The following is a 19844-nucleotide window of genomic DNA, read 5'->3' as shown; positions in this document are numbered from 1 at the left end:
AACTCACAAAATTTTTGGAAGTGATAATACCCGTCCACAACACACGGTGTGGGAATATCTTCCCAAACATGATAGTCTTGGATGATTTAAATAGCCTCAGATTATACAATTTAGTCGACGCGGGCGTCTTTGGACAGTGCTTAAAAAATTGCTCCGGAGGTGTGCTTTCGCGTTCCAGTGTTGACTGAGCCGCCAAAATGTTGCGAAATCAACATATGACCAGTGGTGTACGACTAAATTTTTCTAAAAGATTTTATGGATCAAGATCTCAGAAAATACGCTCCCCTGTATAGTAGTTGAAGGCAATCTATTCTCGTATTAAGCAGTACCTATTACCTAATATGCGTATAAAATTTTCAAGCCCTATATGCAGTACGTTAAGCACAATAAAATAAAAACTAATGTTTTTCTTAATTTTTAGTATAGTACAACTCTCGTTACTGATCGAGAATGAACGTATACTTATATGAATTTTCTTTTTATAGTCCTGTGCAATTCTGAATCATTGCTGGTGAATTAAAATTTTTATTAATTTAAAGTCCGTTCCTGTAGTAGAAATTCGATTCCCTAGATAGACTTTCACGTGAAATTCTATATAAGAAGGTTCAATTAACAAGAAGCCGAATAGCTGTAGTTTCAAGTATACTTCGAGATATGCAGACGAATGAATCAACTCCTCTTTTACCTAGACATGAAGTCAGAAAAGGTCTCTCAGTGGTTTTCTCTATTATTTGTGTGGTTGATGTTTTTGGAGTGTTCCCAGTTGTGGCGTTACCGAAACCTATTCTAGATTGCGGTAAAATTACTGAAATTTACCTTTAAACTCGATCTTCCATATTATTTTAAGGTTATTACGGTATTGCAATAATAAGCCTAGTTTGTGTAACTCAAATTTACACAGCAGGATTGCTGGGAAAATGCTGGAATTTGGCAGAAGAAATGGATTCGAGCATAACCAAGAAAAATCGCTACCCTTATTCTGCCTTGGCAGAAATTACTTTTGGGAAATCTTACTCTTGGTTTGTAAATTTTCTGGTTGATATCACAGTTTTTGGAGCAGGCATCCCAAATTTAATTGTGGGTAAGTAAAATGGGTGCTGAAAAGGGGTCCAACTACCGGTGGATGAACGAAGCAAGGACAGTTTTAAGATTATTTGATAAACTCTTGAGGTTCTCAAAGCTCTTTCTGCACAGTATTGAAACCATTTCAAGGCCTCGAGAGGTACTCTCGTGACTTTTCTAGCTCAAATTTTTAGAAAGAATATTAAAGAGAACACTTTGCATTTAACTGAAGTTGTGAAAGCTCTTTAGTCGTTACCTTAACGCCTCTCGAACTCTAATAATGTTCAAAATATGAATGAGGATCCTGAAGTAATTTCTTCAGTTACGCTTCAAAGCTAGTCCGTTTTAAACGTTATTTGAGAAGCGAGCCGCAATGCATCCGGACCACTTGGATGCTTTACTTGAAGATATTGCTGAGCGAACTTATGATTGAGTCTTAAACGTTTAGAAGCGCTACTGAACTATTTTGAAACATTTTGAGGGTTCTTCAAGATGCTTGACATGGGATTATTAATAAAGCCTGATGGTCCTGAATGTGACTTAAACCAGCAGTTAATGAATGACCAAAAAAAAATTAAAGGAAAATATTGTTAATTAAAAAAAATGAAACTAATCCAAAAGAATCAACATTTTGTTACTCTTTTAATCTAAGAGATGACCCTGCATGTCCTTAATAACCTGTCGAATTGAAGCTTTAGTTTCATTCAATTCAGAGGCGTACGTGACTTGACCTTGAATTTTATAATAGTAAAAAAACTGAATATAAATAAGCAAAATAATGAGGTTTAAATATTGCTAATTTTAGAAAAATTATAAAAGGAATTTAAATTTGATTGGTATGTTATTCTCAAAGGTGGGTTTGTATATCTTTAATACGTAGTCAAATTTGCCCCTTAATTAAACTGGTCTCAAGGGCGAATGTGAATTTAGAGATGTCCACGTTAGAGCTCTTATAAGACGCTTCATCGGATATCTAAAACGATTTCTGTCATTTTCAATGTGAGAAAAATTACAGTTTTCTCTCATGTTATGGCAATAACATATTGTATGGAAGTTTTCAGCTGCTCAGAACCTCCAGTTACTCGGACTAAGAATCAGCGACAGTACCTTCGACATCTCTTTCTGTTATTGGATAATGGTTTTAGGAGTCTTATTGTGCCCAGTCTTGTGGCTGGGAAGTCCAAAAGATATGAAGTTGGTTATGTATGAACCAAAAAAAATTATATTTAGCTTAAACTCCATTTACAGGCTTCTTTGTACCATTTCCGTCTTTATAGTAACCTCGGTGTATATTTTGACATGCGCATGTCTTCTGTTTACCACTAGCACGGAAACTATAGAAAAACCGAAAGGAAACTTCGAAAGCAACTTACAATTATGGAAACTTGTGATGGGGGCTTACGGAATTGTCGCGTTTCAATTCGATATTCACCCTATAATTTTAACCATTCAAATGGACATGAAAGACCGAACGAAACTTTCATCGGTCATTTTTGGAGGATTTTTAAGTAATTTTAAAACTCGCTTTATTACACAGAAATACGAAAAATCTGTTTTAGTAACGCTATTTATGTTTGGCACTACAACCCTTATAACAGCCCTCAAGTATGGAAACTCGATAAAACCAAGTTTACTGGAAACTCTACCTACTTCAACGCCTTTACACTTCGCAGCTGCTCTTGTAGCTATTCAGCTATGCCTCACTTCAGCAGTCAGTAATAGCACTCTTTACCAGCACATGGAGGATTGCCTCAATATTTCTAGAGGTAACTGAGTTGTTGCGAATGAGGCGATCTGAGAATATAAATAATTTTAGAATTCAATCACAAACGCTGTATTCTGAGAACAATTTTGACAATTCTGGCAATAGTGATAGCCGAGTCAGTTCCCAGGTTTGATCTTGTGATGTCACTCATTGGTGGGACTCTCACTGGGCCTTTGGTGTTCATTTTACCACCGATTTTCTATATGAGAATCAGTTACATGCATCGAAGTTTTAGTCAAAAATTGCAGAGACAGGAGTTTTCAAATGCTATTTTGAATAGCCATGAGGAGGAATATCCTAGGTAGAAAGGAGGATTACTTTAGTTGGGAGCTTTAATTATTTTTTTTTAGGAATTTAGTTAAATATTATGACCAAAGGTTCAGAGAAGAATTGGAGAACCAGAGATGGGACTGGCTAGCTTGGGTCTGTAATAAAAAGATCGAGTTATTGCTCTGCGGAGCTATAATTCTTTTTAGTTTCGTGGCGACTTTAGTCACCACTTATTTGAATCTGACCGATGCCATTCTGTCTTACTCGAATTTTTCGAAACCATGCATCTATAACGTCTCCAATGCCTTGCTGTATTTGTGAGTAACAAACAAGAATAATCACTCAGGAATATGTTTATTGTGAAAACATCCCTTATTACTATTTAATAAAAACAATAAATAATAACCTAAAAAGTAAAATTAATCATTAACCGATCATCATATCACCGATCTTTACGATCAACATCCTTATAATTTAAACCACAACACCTCAGTTTATAAGTCAAAGAACAGAATTCCACCCTCCATGGCCGTTACAGGCCGCTTTCTTGGAGCTAAAACTCTATTAATTGTGTGCAAAACGCCATTGACGGCCATAGTGTCACAGCTCGTGATTGTCGCTCTATTGACTCGAATTTGGTTTCCTAGTCTACCGATTTCCACCCTTTGGTCGCCCAAGGTGGGGACGAAGCTGTTGAAGCCCCATGTGTGAGGTCCAACTCCCGAGCAGCAGAGAACCTCTGAAAGTCGATCGTGTAGTTCATACTCTATGTTTTGATTAAAGTTTTAATTTTCAGAGTTTGATCAGAAGTTAGTTTCAGTTTGTTCTACATATTGAAAAGGCGAAATCAAGGAACGAAAGTAAAACAATCGGAGTAAGTTCTGTGTCGATTTGAATCCATGGGGAAATAGAAAAACCCCTTTCACAGCACAACGCTATAAAATAGTCTGAATTCTGTTTAAAAAAAAATGTCACAGGACCGAAAGAATCGGTAATTCCTCCATTTACTAGAAGCCGGAGGTACTTGACAACTCAACTTTTTTGGATGAAGGTGATTTTTAAAGCAGTTTCAGTGCAATTACAGGTAAGAGAATGTGAGCAACACATTGACCAGGCTGTAAAATAGGAGAAAAAAATAGAGAATGAATGGGCTGCAATGAATCAAGCTGAAGAATTCAATTCAGTGGTTTCACAAATCTCCAAAAATAAAGTTGATTACAATCTCATTAACAACTTTGATTATCAACCCTGAGCTTACCACTTAAAACATGATTCTTCAAAATCTCATTCGCCTTCTCCTTGTTCTCTTTAAGCATCGTTCTATGTTTTTCCTCTAAGGCTGCAAAGGCCTCGTCACTCGGAGCCAGGAAAGTGATAGACCTGTTGTTTTCTTGCAGGATTTTTTCCACCTGAGACACAAATATATAAAGTATCTGGCTTAATGATATGAAGTTTTACCTCTGTCCCCTTCAGCAAATCCCTTAAAGTAGAGTATTTTTTGTCGGTTTCGATAATTTCAATGATATTACTACTGGGAGGCACCAAGACCCGACTCACTTCGTGCACGATCGACCCACACGTTTTTTCATCAAATCCGATCAATCTGGCGCAGTTGATCGTGGCTCTGTTGATTACATTTGTGAAAAGTGGCAGCTGCAATCAAGTAATTCATATACTTCTTGCATCAAAAATCTCGAGACACTCACAGTGGAATATAAGTTAACTCTCAATTCCTTTTCTTGGTCATTGGTGGGAATCATCATATTATTAGACATGTCATTGGATTCCACCTGCTTGTCGGCCACGTGATACCTGACCAACTCCTTCAGTTTCTCTTGATTCGTTGCCAATTCCTCAAGTAGTTTCTTGGTGTCTGCATTATCAAAAGCAGCATCTACAGGCACGAACACTGTTGCGTTGTCAAAGTTATTCAATTCGTCAATGAGACCGGCTTTCTGGACCAAATCCTGGAATTTTGAGTAGTTGTGGGCCTTGAGGACGCTTCCGATGTACTGGCCTGAAATCAACAAAAAATCATTACGGAATTGAGCCCTATTGTAGCAAATTGGGAACTAACCCGATTCGGGAATAATTAAAGTATCGATTAAATGAACAACTCCATTTGTTCCGACAATGTCTGCTTGTGTGATTTTTGCTTTGCCTTCGAAAATGAGCTCGTCTTCCATGGTTCTTTCCATATTCAACACAGCCCCTTCGACATTGTGAGTTGTAGCGTTTCCTATTATAGCTGAAGAGCACACTGTATGGGCCACGATATGATGCTTCAAGATGTCTAAAAATTCAGGGTAAATTTATTATAAGAAGGGCGTATTTATGATAATGCTTACTGGACGCGCATCCACCTCCATTCAAGATCTTCTGCCTCTGGATTTCGTCCAATTTGCTAAAGGCTTCGTCGGTCGCAGCGAAAATCGTATAATGACCGGTGGGTTTGAATTTTTTGGGAATGTCAGTATTGTCTAGAGCTGGAAATTATAAATTTACGTTTATAGAACATACCAAAATTGCGCTACTGGATTTTCTCTAAAAACCTTTTCTGAAGCTGCTCAATTTGGGGTTGTTTTTAATAATATCCTCAACGCTTTCACTCGTAGCCAAAACCACCCTATCTACAATGTGAATGATTCCATTGTCAGCCAAAACATTGCCTTTTTTCACCCTTGCACAGTTAGCAGTCATCATTTTTTCATAAGTGTGCGTGGGGTAAATGTTGATCCTTATCGTGGACTTTTGATCGTCTTTACTGCAAAAAAATACATAAAAGGCACGAATTCAAACAGTAACATTTAGGTACTCGTTATGTTGGTGGAAAATTTGAAATAGAAGTGGGGAAAATGGGGAGTCATGGAGACCCCCCCTCTCTCAATTTTGTTTTGTACTCACCAATTGTGAAGGTGTTTAAAATTTTAAATGTTCCTTTATCTGAATTTCTGCATTTTTGTGAAATTTTAATTTATCTCTTACTTTAGAATATATTCCAGCTGTTCCAGTAATTGCTTCTTAATATATGCTACCTATTTTTCGTTTATTTCGGGAATATATCTTTAAAAACACGATGTATTGCCACATGACTATCTTAACTAAGTTAGAGAAGAATTTTCTTTTTGGATGATACTGATTAGGAAATTCATCTGCAAAACGTCTTGCCACTAAACTAGCATTAGAATTGCATTTTCCTATAAATGGTAAAAGTGATTTACCACGATATCAAAAACCATTACTATTGTTAACTTTATTATGTTAGCTACATACTCGTCAAAAATAAAATAAAAAATGAAAATAAAGAAACATTTAGTCAAAAGAATTAAACGCGTTAATCGGGGGGGTGTGCCAAAAAAAGGTGGGGGGGGGGTGCCAAGAAAAGGTGTGGGGGAGGAGTAATATCCATGACTCTCTATTTTCCTCACTCTGATTTTTTTAAATTCAAATTATAGAAAAAGTGCCCCCCCATCGTATTGTAAATGTACCAACAAATATCGAAGTTATTAACAAAATTTCTTTTAACATGTTTAACATTCTGCATAGTAAACGTAAAGCGCTAAAGAAAAAAGTGGTGTAAGGAAAGTCTAATTATTTTCGCTCAAGGAATCTGTGGTTAGCGGATTGGCGTGCTAATTTACAACATCCTGTATTTAGACTCAGTACAACACTCACAACACAAAATAGATGGGTACATTCTAACATACCTTTGAAGTATTTGCTCATTTTCCAAATCAGCAAGCTCAACAAACCCATCCACAGTGTGACTCAAGACCAAATCCTTCGAAGTCAAAGCATTTTTAATTGCTCTACGTCTCCTTGCTGGATATACAGTATTCTGCACAAATACCCAAATAATTTGACCTTAAATACTAACAGAAACTTTCACATCTTCATAACTTACAATATCACTAAGCTTGTCACTATAGTCGTGAACAGCATCATCATTAGGAGCGAATATAGTGAAATTGCCAGATTCGAAAGTGCTATCTAGAGATGTAGATTTAATCATCCCTCTGAACTCATCCAGTTTCAGGTCATCTAGAGTTTTAAGGACAGGTTTAAGGTCGACCTGCGGGGTACAAAGCAATATTGAAATTGGAATTATATAAGTGATTGTTATGATTAAATGGGTGATTATTAGAGTTATTTTTTTGAATAATATTAGATAGTACGAAGGCAGAGAAAAGCTTGAGACAGGAGCTTTAGACGAAGAATCGTAGACTTTAACTCTCTATTCGAGGTATAAGTTTTTCAATAATATTTTCGTGAAATAGAAAATTGCATTAAGAAACGAGGTATACCTGTTTGGTACATCCGTCGGACGTTCTCTTGAACCCGTAGCAACACTTGTAGCGGACCGTGAAGGTTTTCACCACGCCATGGTTGTTGATTCTAAAAAAAGTAAATAGCAAGTAAGTATTTAAACGCGTATTTATCCATTGATGGAAAAATTGAATTTAAGTACTTTACGTAAATACTGACTTAGTTTCAGCACCTACATGTCACAGAACAAGAAGAAATTTGCAAATTTTTACGTTTTGCTACCAAATGTCTCAGTGAAATGTCGGGCGGTAACTAAGTCCGGCAGTTGAAAAATAATGAACAGATTGATCCCATGTTTAAGGCAATTGAAGACAACAGGTTAATGCTTAAAATGTCCAGAAACGGTCGTTCTACATTCTTCTATTAGGGAGTTATATAATCAAACCCTCGAGTTAAGTTTTGACTTCTGGAGATTACTTGAATTGAGTTCAGATAATCTAGAAAAATTCGCAGATTCACCTCAGATTTCAAGGAGTTAAAGTTCATACGTTCGTGTTCAAAATGTCCAAAAATACACTTTTTAAATTCTTCAATTTTTCAATCAATTAAATCCGCGAGTTTAAGTTGGAGTTACATTGGAGACGAGTTGAATTGCGTCTAGAAAATACAGAAACATTGGCAGATTGGCCTCAGATTTCAAGCAGCCTATATGTTGATGCTTAAATTACCCAGAAATTAAGGTACTATATTTCTTTATTTCAAAATTTCAATTTTCCAAATTTCCACGTCTAGAGATCACTACAATTAATTCAATCCAGCACATCCAGAAAAATGGAAATCCGTGTTTTACGCAATTGGAGAATGAACATTCATGTTTCGAACGTTGTATAGAGATCGCCCTTCTAAATAGTTCTATTTGGACGATCCGATTTCTAAATCTGGTTGAGCCTTCGAATCTCGAACTTCTTGCTGAGCCTTGGTTCATAGGCACAGAGCGCGTAACGTTGAGCAACACGTTGAGAAACTCAGTCGCGTCTCAACTCTAAAGGGGTGTTAAAACCCACCACGAAATATAATTTTTTTTACATTACACAATCTGATACTTCCCTCCTTTTTGCAACAAAATCACCTTGATCCCCATGATCAATCACATCATTATTATTCCGATTTCGCTTCTTTTTTAATCAACATCTACAGTTAAATTTAGCAAATAATATCAATTTAAATAACGGGATTTTAAGGTTGTTAATTTACTCTCAAAGGCCGTAACTTTGAAACCGTGAAATTAAAATTTAATATTCGATTGATGATTACTTAGACTACTTTAAACATCGATATGGCCATTGCGATGGTTGTAGGCTAGAAACCTCCTTTACTTTCAACGCAGAAGTAACTGTGGCTGTTGAAATTTATTTTCACTTTTTAAGCAGTTAAGTTTCTTAGGAAACAATGTTACTAAATCTGCACAAGAAGCACCGTAGCTAAAGCAAAATGAACAGAATTCTGCACGTTTCTTTCTCATACATAGAGAACCAAAAGTCTCGCATGAATTCGTTAAAAATTTTAGGAAATATTTTTTTATAAAAATCCTGGAACACGTCAAATATTGTTTTTAGTTGTGCGTTTGTTGGCGCAACAGACATGTCTACAGGGTCATTTGTGTAGTAAATAAATGTTCTGTTTCGTTTTTTTTTTCTTATGGAGTCCCATGTATATTATGACGTGTTTCCGTTCCTTGAGAAATTCTGAACATATTTTATGCGACATGCCCATGTCTATATTCAACAGGTATTGAAATATTGGCAATCAGGGCGGCCCGCTAGATCGCCCGACCTCACCCCCATGGATTTTGTTATGGGATCGTCCCGAACGTAGGGTGTATTTAAATAAGCTCACCAATATAGAAGTGTTAAAAAGTAAAATTACTCAAGAAGCTCAACGAATACCTCCTCAAATGATAAGAAAAGTTCTTGTGGAATCTGCAGCTGGCCCACTCAGGAAATTAACGCGGCACAGTTCGACCATTTAATTCATTAGATAATAGCAGTTTATATTGTTATTTTTTCAGTAGTAATAGTTCTCTCATTATTTCTGGTTTTTGTATATATTTTTTAATTTGTTGAATTTAAACATGCGCATTACATGAAATATGTTAAAAATTTTTAAAAAACTCAAAAACGTCGTAAGATGCAGAGGGTTCTCTAAGAAAAAAAATAAAGAGTACATTTATTTACCTCATGAGTTACCCTGTATATACGTTTGGTACGTTAAAAAATGCACAACTAAAAATATTTGACGTGTTCCAGCATAATTTTCACGAAAACCATTTTCATCAATTGTTAATGGATTTGTGCAGGATGATAGGTTCTCTGTATAAATGGCATAATTGGGGCACTGATCGGAGGTTGTAATAAGTGAGGTTTTTCTTATTTTGGGTATTTCAAAATGAAAGGGAAAAACCAATGATAAATTGCAAGTTGTTTAGGTACATTACCTGGTGACGCACTCGTACTTATTCTCAGTTTCGAAACAGTTAGATAGTCGGATCGAGGTGGAAAAGAAGTTGGGCTCCCTACTGCTAACTTCGGTGCTGGTTTCGGTCTTGTTTTTGGCCGCCTCAGAATCTTCTTTGTCCTCGTCCTTTTCGTCGTCAGTGCTTTCTTCTCGCTCTATGCAGACGTTCTTACTGAAATCATTAAAAATAGTGTCCATGTTTACCATTTTCCAGGTTTGGAACGCATTTTTCTAAGATATTAATATCAGATAAGTTTAGCGATGAAAATTTTGACAGGAAAAGATCGTAATTGTAAAAAGCGATTTTTCTACAATAAAAAGGAACCCTTCTCAAATTCGCTTCAACTTACAGTTTCCCAGAAAAGTCAATTTTAAAAATCACGTTCAAAATTTTATATTGCAAAAAAATTCTATAAAAAAATCAAGCACGTGTAACCCTCCATCCCCCGCTCCCCCTTAAGAAAGACGTCATGCCTTTGATTATATAAACATGTTCTTTTTCTAAACATATGCTTGGCCATACGGAAGCCATTGGTGTAGGTGGAAATATTCTACATGTTCCAGAACATACACATTTATCCCGCCATAGCATGTTCCTAATATCATGTCCTTATCGCAAGCCGTTTTTGAGATACTTATAAAAAGAAATTAAACACTCAGTATCTTAGAATTGAAGCGATTTCGGACCTAACTTTATTCGATCTAAATATTTGTTTTTGTGAGCCCTGCATCCCCCGAAAGTTTGTCGACATGTTTATGAAACATCCTGTATACATGAATATTTTTAATGTCGCGACTATGGCGGCATTCGTTCGCTAAGGGTTAATATTACAAAATAATGACGCAATAAAACACAGGGTATCCTGTTTGAACGACCCGAATTAGATCCCAATGGACTTTCAGTGAACTCCCAAGAGCAACCGTCCCTTTCTCATTTTGTTGGTTCATTGCTTACACTTAATAATACAGAGTGTCCATTTAACGACCCTTTGGACTCCTACGAATTTATTTGTGATTTTATCCAAAAAAATCAATTATGGGAATATGTATGAGGACAACAAAAGTAAATTTCAAAATTAGTGACAACCCTACAGGGTGTCTCAAAGTAGCGGGGCGCTATAAAGTGCATCTTTTACACGTGATAGAGTCCTCTCTTGAGCTTGTGTTAATTCCTAGTTTGTTTTTATCTTGAGATGCAGGGACTTGAAGCTATGACGTTTATAAAGAAATTTTAGATGTTTGCAATTTCTCAAAAAAAATTAAATTCAGAGTTACCTTAAGTTAGATTTCGAAAATTATAGGGTGGACTCTCATGTAAGATCATGTTAGCAGGCATAAATACCGATTTATCCAAAAAATATACGGAGCGTTTCCAATAACAACTTAAATTATCGCCTTATCAACTTTAATTTTCTTCATTTTAGTATAAAATATTGTCATATTTATCTTAAACATTAACGGAATTATTAATTATGTCGGAAAAATCTACATTCATGGCTAAGTGTCTGTTTATTGTCTATTTATTTTAAAACTGTAATCAAAATGAAGCATACTCGCCAAGAACTTATATGATAAACTGTATCATTTAAGAGATTGATGCACATCATGGAAATTATTTATATCTATCCCGGCACAAGGATTTCCTAACAGAGGACATCCTAATGTAAGGAGCCTAGAACGTCTAAACGAGGGTTTCGAACGAACGGATTTGTTAATTATGAAATGAAAAGTTGAAAGAAGAAGGTCTTAAGAGAAGAAAATCAATTACACATCACTTTATCAATACTAGAAAACCTAAACATTAGCATCAGAGATATTAGTCAGGAGGTGAATGAGCTGTGAAAATTAAAAACAAACAATAACGAAAACATGACAAGGCGTGCACGAAGATCTAACCACTCAGGCACTTAGCCATGAAGGCGGGTTTTCCTAAACTAATTAACAATCCCATGAACGTTTAAGATAAACATTACATTGTTTTACATCAAAATGAAGAAAATTTAATTTTCTTTCATTCTTCGTCATTAAAAACACGTCATCCTATTTGAAAACATCCAGAAAATTGAAGTCGAAAATGTGAAAATTAAAGTTGTTATTGTGAACACCCTGTATGTATTTTTGGCTAAACGAGTATTCGCACCTCCTAAGAGGATCTTAAATGGGAATCCATCTTAAAGTTGTCAAAATCTAACTTGAATTGAATGCGAAATAAATTTTTCATGAGGCATTGAAAATATCCAAAAATTTTTCAAAGCATCACAGCTTCGATTCACTGCACCTCGAGATGGAAGAAACCTAGGAACCAATACAGGATCAAGAGAGGATACCATCACGCGAAAAAAATTTAAGCGGGAAGAAAATCACACTTTATGACGCCCCGCTTTTCTGGGACAACCACCAGGGTTGTCACTAATTTTAAAATTTACCTTTATTGGCCTCGTGCGCATGCTCCAGCTTGATTTTTTTAATGAAATTAGAAACAAACTCATGGGAGTTTCAAGTGCTGTTCAATGGACACCCTGTACTTGACTCACGCTTGACATCCCGGCAGTGAGTTTTCATGAAATTAGAGCGAGAGTTAATTGATTTACGAACACTTAACAATAATAACAACCACCAAGAGCGCCTAATGACCACGGTAATGCGCGACATTGCTCCTGTTTTGCTAATTAGCACACGTTTATCGTCAACTACCGCCGATTAGAAATAAATCGATAATTTGTAGTAATCGGTGAAAAGGGACAAAATGGTGAATTATCAAGCCAAAGTGCCATTAAAAAAATCCAAGTACTAATTAGTACGTTGATCTCTATGGATGTTAGAAAAAGTCTGGGAAAATAAACTTTATAATGACTTATATTCACACACATAATTATCGCACACATTCTAAAAGGTAATTAGTTGCAGTGCCAGCGTAAGATGTGTGTCATTTTACACCTGGTAGTCAGCAATTGCAATTAGCACACCTAGGCAATAGCAAACAGCCTGGTTAATGAACTTTAAGCCCGAAGTACAGTTGTGAAAGCACCTATGCACGGTTTTTGTTTGCCGATTTTTGTCTGATCCTAAAAAACATGAAGTACCCACTTTATCGGTTAATTAAACCGGCCTAAGTCGCTTCAAATAAAATTAAAATGAAATTTCGCCACTAGGTCAAAGCCATGGGAGCGAAGTAAGAAATCTGCCAGACCGTCTCCAGTGTTTTGACCAGACTATATCAATATTCAGCGCAAACAAAGCCCACATGGAATATGAAAGCAGATTTCTTCAAGTTCAATCACCTAAAAGGCCTACTTTTCTCCTATTGTAAAGTTTGTTTGTGAATAATAACCATTTATCATAACCAGAGAAAGTTCGCCGCAGAAACGTCGACTTACCCTTTCCACCACCTGCTGCCGCTGTCCATCCCGAAAAGACCACCAATTCCAATCCCTGAAATAGGCCTGTCTAGACCGGGAAGGCCTGGAAGAGCTGGGAAGTCGAATTCCGGTCCAAATGGGCTGGAGAAAGAGGGAATTCCTCCAGAATTTGCATCTACATTTATAATTCCTCCGGGGAGGAAGGAATTTATAGGAGGATGCTTGGGCACGAGGGTCTCCTTTTTGGGATTCAACACAGGGGTGTCTGAAGGCTTTTCCGTGGACCCTGATGCCGGAACGGCTGAAATTTCATGTTTCGGTATACCCGCGAAATACTTTTTTCTTGTTAAGTACCAGTGACAGGTTTGTCCTCAGTACTTTGAGGATTGGGATCTTGGAAGTCCGGAGAAAGAGGTTCGCGGTCCCTCTCCAGGCTTTCGGAGGAGGACGCAGCGTTTCTTCCACTGAAAATCGAAGGTTGGTCCCATTCCAGGAATGAGAGGTCGCTGAAATTCCGAAGAAAACGCTTTAATACTGTTCGCTTTGAATCTAAAATTACATAAATTCGTGCACTTCATTGTCTTGCTTCCGAGAACAATATGAGTCAGTCACTACATCAAATATAGTCGCGCAGCCTAAATGACCATTTTCAGCGGAGAGATGCTGCTGGAAGTAAAACTAAAATAGTTTTGAAAAAGGGGCCATTTTGAGACTTAAAATGCCCCTATAATGACTTAAAAAATGGAAAAAAGGGGCACTAAAATTTCTGGTGTATGATGATAATTCAAGATTCAGCTTAGTTCAGATTTAGAATCCTCGTCAAGACCTTCAAGTTAAAACGAATATCTGACCAAAACCATCTTGCATTCTTTTTATCTCAATTTTTCTTTTCTCCTAAAGTTATAATAGAAATTCGTAATAACGACAAAATTGCTTTACATAATAGACAGCAGAAAATGGAAAGCGAGCTGGCGGTGGTCTTAAGAATTTTTCACGGTTTCCCAGTGATTACAGTGAGAAAATCAGGTTTCTATTTTGTCATCATGACGCATTTTAACAGTGTTTTCTGCGCTTTTCAGCACATGAAATTTGCTCACAAATAAGGTACCACAAATCAGCTTTAATAAGATCACCAAGAGACGAAAAGTTGAAAGCAACATGACGACAGAATTTTTCAAATATTCCCGACCGTAATAGGCCCACAATTAAGGTAATTTTCTATAATAATTATGTCATTTTTTGACAGCGTTCTTTAAGCCAATAATAAAGGCAAAGTCTGGTTACGCAAATCATTCATAAAGACTCCTTGACTTAATGCGAAATCAAACGTTATTGTCCCCAAAATTCAAAATAAATCGACCATCTCATGGCAAATAAATTAGTTTTGGGTTGAAATGAAATCAGTGGTTGTTGATGGTCTGTTGTGACCAGAAGGCCATAAATACCACTAAACCCCTATTTAGCCACCTTAGTGCGAAAGTTTCTTGCATACTAGTAAAGTAAAGCAGATTTGTTTGTCAAACTGTTTGACATTACCAGACCTGTCAAAATCCGATTATTTCGCATGTTGGCACTGACGCAGATATTATCCTTTGGGGCTCCTATTAGGAGGGGTTGGAATCATTTTAATATTACATCAGGAAATTGAAGATATTAAATTTGGTTCAGATTAATAAACGCTCATATGTCTTGGGAGGTACTGGTTCTGAACGGTTGCGAAACACAGGGTGTTTAAAAAAGACGCTGCGATATTTAACAGGGTGGTTGCTCAACTTATTTTACGGAAATAAGTTTCTCTGAACATAGGTCCGGAAATGTATTGTTTCCAAGATACGGGGTGTTAAATTTTTTTTCAATAACGCTTTTTGAACAATAATTCAAATATCTTTTGACCGATATTTTAAAACCATTTAAAAGCCACGAAAGCGCAAAATATTCTTAAAAAATAAACAAATAAACCCTTTGATTTTTTGAAAATGTTTTTGTATGTTACATGGACATGCAATAAAGCGGTTTTTACTTTTTATCTCGTAAACGAAGCAAGATACAACAGAAATTGAAGAAACAAAAAAGCTGTATTTTTAGATGCTTCATCTCCCAAAAAATATCGAAATTTAATTAAAGTTAGTGGCGTACATTCTTATGTGAATAAATTTGGTTAAAGTGCCTCTCTCTATCCACCTCCTCCCCCACACACCCAAGCAACTGGACTTAATAATTTTAATCTAGTTAGGGCCACATATTATCCTCCCCGTATTACCACCAACAACGCTACCAAATTTCAAAAAATCAGTCAAAAGATATTTGAATTATTTTTCAAAACCCGTTACTGAACTTCTTCCAACTTTTTCAATTCCAACTTCCTCATTTCAATAGCCATTCAATGAGTCATTACTTGTTTAACAAATCAAAACGGGTTCCAGAAAAAATGCACAAATTTTCAAAGATTCACAAAAACAGTAAGAAAACGTACAACAAAAATAACAGCAAAAATGATATTTACATTTGTTTTTAAGAAAAAATCAAAATTTATGCATGTTACATAGAGTATTGTTCGAAATGGTGCCTTCTTCTTCTAATACACGCACGTACGCCTTGACGATCGTTGGTTATTCCTTTTCTATCAAACGTGCATTCGCTGGTGCACAAGTTTTCATTTTTTTAATTTTAATTGAGTGCATGTTCATTGAGCATCTTATTTATTTAAAAAATTTCAGAAGAAACTTAGGAGAAACCTTGAAACTCCACCACTTAACGTTTTTTTTTTACTTGGTACTAGAGAATGCATACCTCAAATAGTACCGCGCAGTTCTGAAACACCTTGTGTAGCTTTACAACGTAATATTGTTTAACCTGTTCTGGAAGGAGGAAACACTTAAATGAGATGTGAAAGACTATAACAGAAATTTTAACAGAGGAATTGGAAATGTAACAAGAAAGCTGCCAAAGGCGAAACATTCCAATTTTCAGCAGTGAAAAACTCGACAACGGACATTTGAAACCATGAATTAGATATGTGGTACGGTTCATATTTATACCTGCATCTTCCAGGAACTGAACCATCTTTCAGTTCTGAGGAATTACCTGAAAGGAAGTTCAAGACCTACATAAGAGAATACCGATGTCCTATTCTAGAAACTTCGAGTTTGCATTCTAGAGTATTAAATAAAGAAGAATCAATATGATGGGAAAGATAAGTCATTTTAACTATAATCCTGATAACATCCCACTCTTTCTTCCGTGACTAGTAAAAAAATACATATAAGAACGTTTAATGGAATTTAACTATTATAAATTCCTGAAAGAAAAACATGTGAACATCGGATTTTCTCAAATTTCTGGAAGAGGAACATCTGAACAGCAACATTGAGGGTATAAAAGTGATATATTTTGACTTTTATTTTTAACCATAGAACAGAAAAAATCTAGATTTTCAGGCGATGAAACGCCGGATAAAGGAGTCGTCATCATCTAACACCTGAACCTTCAAGTTTTCGGTCCATCTATGGGTTAAAACCAAAGTCCTCAATGACGAACATCTGAAAACCCGCGGGGTATTCCACATTTTAAAATTTTTTCAGCTGCAATTCAGTTTTGTCTGTCCTGTTTAACAAAACCGACGATACGACCTCACCATAATTTCTTATGTCGCATATGTGTTAATGGCGCTGGTCGATGACACATCTCTGGCGTCAAAATAAGGTCATAAAGACACTAATACATGGCGGCCTTCCGGCCAAAAAAAAATAGGACCAATTTGAGGGAAATGCCGGTAACTGTTTTTTACGTTTAGTTTTGCGAGGTCGTAGATCGAGATTTTTCTTCAAAATGGTCGCCTCGCATGCGGATTAATTATAATGTTCAGAACAAAATGGCGCCAGATTCCGAAATCGCTCTCATAATTGATCTCTCTAAAGCAACATAAAAAAACCATGATTTCTTTAGTATGTTGGTTAATATTTTCTAGCATTGTTTTTTTAGCATTATTTTTGACTTTTTCGGTCTGAAAATTTCTTCAAAATCAGTTTTTACAAATCGATTTGAAAAATGTTGAAGATCAGAACACTCTTTTTTAAACATTTTTGATGATTGAATGATCGGATTTCATTTCAAAACAAGGTCTGTCCGAAGTCGGTGTTGCAAGGTGTTTTGGATAAATTGGCGTACTGCTTTTTTTGAAAAATTTGGTATTTTGGTTATTTCTTGATGTCAGCGTTTTGGACCATCACATTTGTTCTAAAATAGATCTAAAATGAATATAAATAATTCCATAGTAACAATGAAACAAAGCTCTCATTGTCCATTCCTTTGTTTCGTGCTTCATTTGATCAAAAATCTTGTCGCTTCTTCCATGTAATTGATCTTTTATATTTTTAGATATTTAGATCGTAAACTTGAAACAATTCGCGAGTTCTATAGAGGAATTTCCCAAGGTGGTAATCGTTCGCTCTTTGTGGGCAACACAGTGTGATGTTTGATGGAATTCTTCTAAAGATTCAATTTATTAGTGTTTTCCGGGTTGATTGCAGATTTTTTGCGAAATACTGCCAGACATAGAAAAAAAAAGAGTAAATATAGCGAGCAGCGGCTACTTTATTGCATTGCATGACAACTATCTTCCAGATGAAGTTGCTGGTATTTTGATTTTTCCAACGCATTGAGTCAGACAAAAACGAGTTCTTTTATAATGATAGTAAAATAAAAAGGCTTTTGATATGTTTATCTATAGTACGTTTTCTTAAAAATCGCTGTGTTATTTTAGGCAGAAACCGATTTTGTCCGACGAATTAACCATTTTCTTCCACCGCGCGAACGCGATATTATCTGTAATCCTCAATTATTGGTATTAGACTTTGACAGTGTAATTTTTTTAAGAAATGACTTCAATAATTAGTGAAGCCTCAGGAGGCAAGCTCTATAAAGACAAATTTTCAAAAAGATATGAAGTCCTAATGACCTGAATTTAATTTAGAAATAGGGAGTATGTTTAGGCTCTAAAGCTTTAATTGTATATTTTAACAGTGGTTTATTGTTTTTAAGATAATAAACCTCGATTTTTCTCTTTTTCCCATTAGTAAAACTGAAATAAAACATAATTTTTCTACCGTCTTGCGGCTAATTGGCATCTTGGAGAGGACCTTTACAGCACCTTTACCTAAAACACGATATTGAGCAGTTTTGTTCGTTCCTACCAGTTAACGCGCACTATTGAAAACGGCAAAAAAGAACTCTTCCTCCCACGCTTATTTGAGGGGGCTCCTATTTCGTTTTGAGCGATTTACTTTCTGAATTATAGAGCCTATTTTCCTCAACTCAAATGCAGTTCACATATCCGTTACAGTGGAGATAGTAACCTTCTCCGTACTCTCTCAATTAATAAAAGATAACAATTTCTAAACCTCAGTAACAAAGATAAAACTATCTTTGCATAATAAGCGTTAACTTGAACTTATTTGTTTGCGTGGTTCCGGTCAATGATGGTGACCGTTCTAGAAGCGGCCATGGAGGATTTGCGATAATTTCCATGTTCGAATGACTAATGATAATTAACATAAATTAACTAACTTACGAACAATTTTCCATTATCAACTATTTCACGGTCGAATAGATTTAATTGATGATGAATTAGTGGAAAAAAATCGATTATTGTTGGCGGAATACTCTTTGTCAGCGCTATTTCTTTGGTTGTAGTAGAGTATAGATGAAAAGAGAAGAATTTTCGAAAAGGTAAAATAAGTGAAGGATAAAGAATTATTTTGGTCTACTCACTTGAAATAATCTCCCCTAATGCCCCAGACTAAAATGCACAATACAAATGCTTGCCGGAGCATTTTGAACTTGAACCTCTCGGAATGCTTTCTGGCTCACTGTGTGCGCTCGCTCTCACAGAACTAACTATAGAAGAATCGCAGAAGGTTCCGCAATTTATAAACGTACGACACTGGGTCGTGGGGGGAGATTGTGTCTCTTTGCAGTGGCGTATAATCAACCAGATGTTTACAGTCCAGAACTCTTCATTATATTTCATTGAAATTTTTCATATGTATATGTTTACATAAGTACTAAAACCGATAAGCTTTGAAACTATAATTGTACATTTGTTTCTACATTATCAAAAATCAATATTTCGAAAACGCGAAAATCGTGACGATAGAACGGCAATGTGTCAGAATATGATGTTTCTCCATACAGTCCACTTCGAAGAAGTTCTCTATTCAGTATGCTCGATAATCTGAAGTTGCGGAAATTTTCATCAACTTAGCGAATTGGACAGACTGGTTTATCATATATGGTGCCCGGACATAATGTCTAAATATGTCGAAAAGTGATTCTAAGGATTAAAATAATTTAAAAAAATGTTCTTATAAACATACCCCAAAAATTACTTCTTCAAGGGCCTAGAACTTCTCCAAGGGGGAACTCTAAAGATGGTTTTTGTATAATATTTTCGAAACGGTGAACACCGAAATGCATCTTAATGAACATAGCCTGCATCTTTGTAATAGAAATATTTTTTTTATTAGTCAGCGATAAGAAGACTAATACTATTAAAGACTTATCATTTCTTCGCAGCAAACAAAAAAGTTAGGGCAGCACTTACCTAGGAG

The 19844-nt window shown here is 35.9% G+C and overlaps 2 protein-coding genes across 2 annotated transcripts; one reads left to right on the top strand and one right to left on the bottom strand.

Moving 5' to 3' along the window:
• Positions 1-105: 105 nt before the first annotated feature.
• On the top strand, positions 106-3571 carry mah (mahogany). Its single transcript, XM_066282492.1, has 7 exons — positions 106-796; positions 848-1081; positions 2124-2256; positions 2311-2570; positions 2622-2828; positions 2879-3128; positions 3178-3571. The coding sequence occupies exons 1-7, from the start codon at positions 655-657 to the stop codon at positions 3416-3418; spliced, it is 1467 nt and encodes a 488-aa protein (XP_066138589.1). The 5' UTR covers positions 106-654; the 3' UTR covers positions 3419-3571.
• mfas (midline fasciclin) lies at positions 3436-19146 on the bottom strand. The gene is made up of 14 exons (XM_066282444.1): positions 19006-19146; positions 13591-13742; positions 13255-13537; positions 9858-10049; positions 7402-7492; positions 7002-7169; positions 6805-6935; positions 5650-5861; positions 5446-5583; positions 5175-5390; positions 4804-5114; positions 4556-4750; positions 4356-4506; positions 3436-3836 (listed from the first exon to the last, which is right to left on the bottom strand). Exons 1-14 carry the CDS (start codon positions 19065-19067, stop codon positions 3592-3594), a joined length of 2547 nt encoding a protein of 848 aa, XP_066138541.1. The 5' UTR covers positions 19068-19146; the 3' UTR covers positions 3436-3591.
• Between the last annotated feature and the right edge of the window lie 698 nt (positions 19147-19844).

Source organism: Euwallacea fornicatus, chromosome 1 (genome assembly GCF_040115645.1).
Source record: "Euwallacea fornicatus isolate EFF26 chromosome 1, ASM4011564v1, whole genome shotgun sequence".
NCBI classification, from domain to species: domain Eukaryota; kingdom Metazoa; phylum Arthropoda; class Insecta; order Coleoptera; family Curculionidae; genus Euwallacea; species Euwallacea fornicatus.
This window is presented reverse-complemented; position numbering and strand designations above follow the sequence as displayed.

What these genes read in the sequence shown, in the direction of transcription:
- mah (XM_066282492.1), top strand. Translation starts at nt 655, where the DNA reads ATGCAGACGAATGAATCAACTCCTCTTTTACCTAGACATGAAGTCAGA. An exon ending in GGAAGTCCAAAAGATATGAA is followed by an intron (nt 2,257 to 2,310) that starts GTTGGTTATGTA and finishes CTCCATTTACAG; the next exon opens with GCTTCTTTGTACCATTTCCG. An exon ending in TTGCCTCAATATTTCTAGAG is followed by an intron (nt 2,829 to 2,878) that starts GTAACTGAGTTG and finishes AAATAATTTTAG; the next exon opens with AATTCAATCACAAACGCTGT.
- mfas (XM_066282444.1), bottom strand. Translation starts at nt 19,067, where the DNA reads ATGCTCCGGCAAGCATTTGTATTGTGCATTTTAGTCTGGGGCATTAGG. An exon ending in GGCAGCAGGTGGTGGAAAGG is followed by an intron (nt 10,050 to 13,254) that starts GTAAGTCGACGT and finishes TAATGATTTCAG; the next exon opens with TAAGAACGTCTGCATAGAGC. An exon ending in ATTGAGCAGCTTCAGAAAAG is followed by an intron (nt 5,584 to 5,649) that starts GTTTTTAGAGAA and finishes TATAATTTCCAG; the next exon opens with CTCTAGACAATACTGACATT.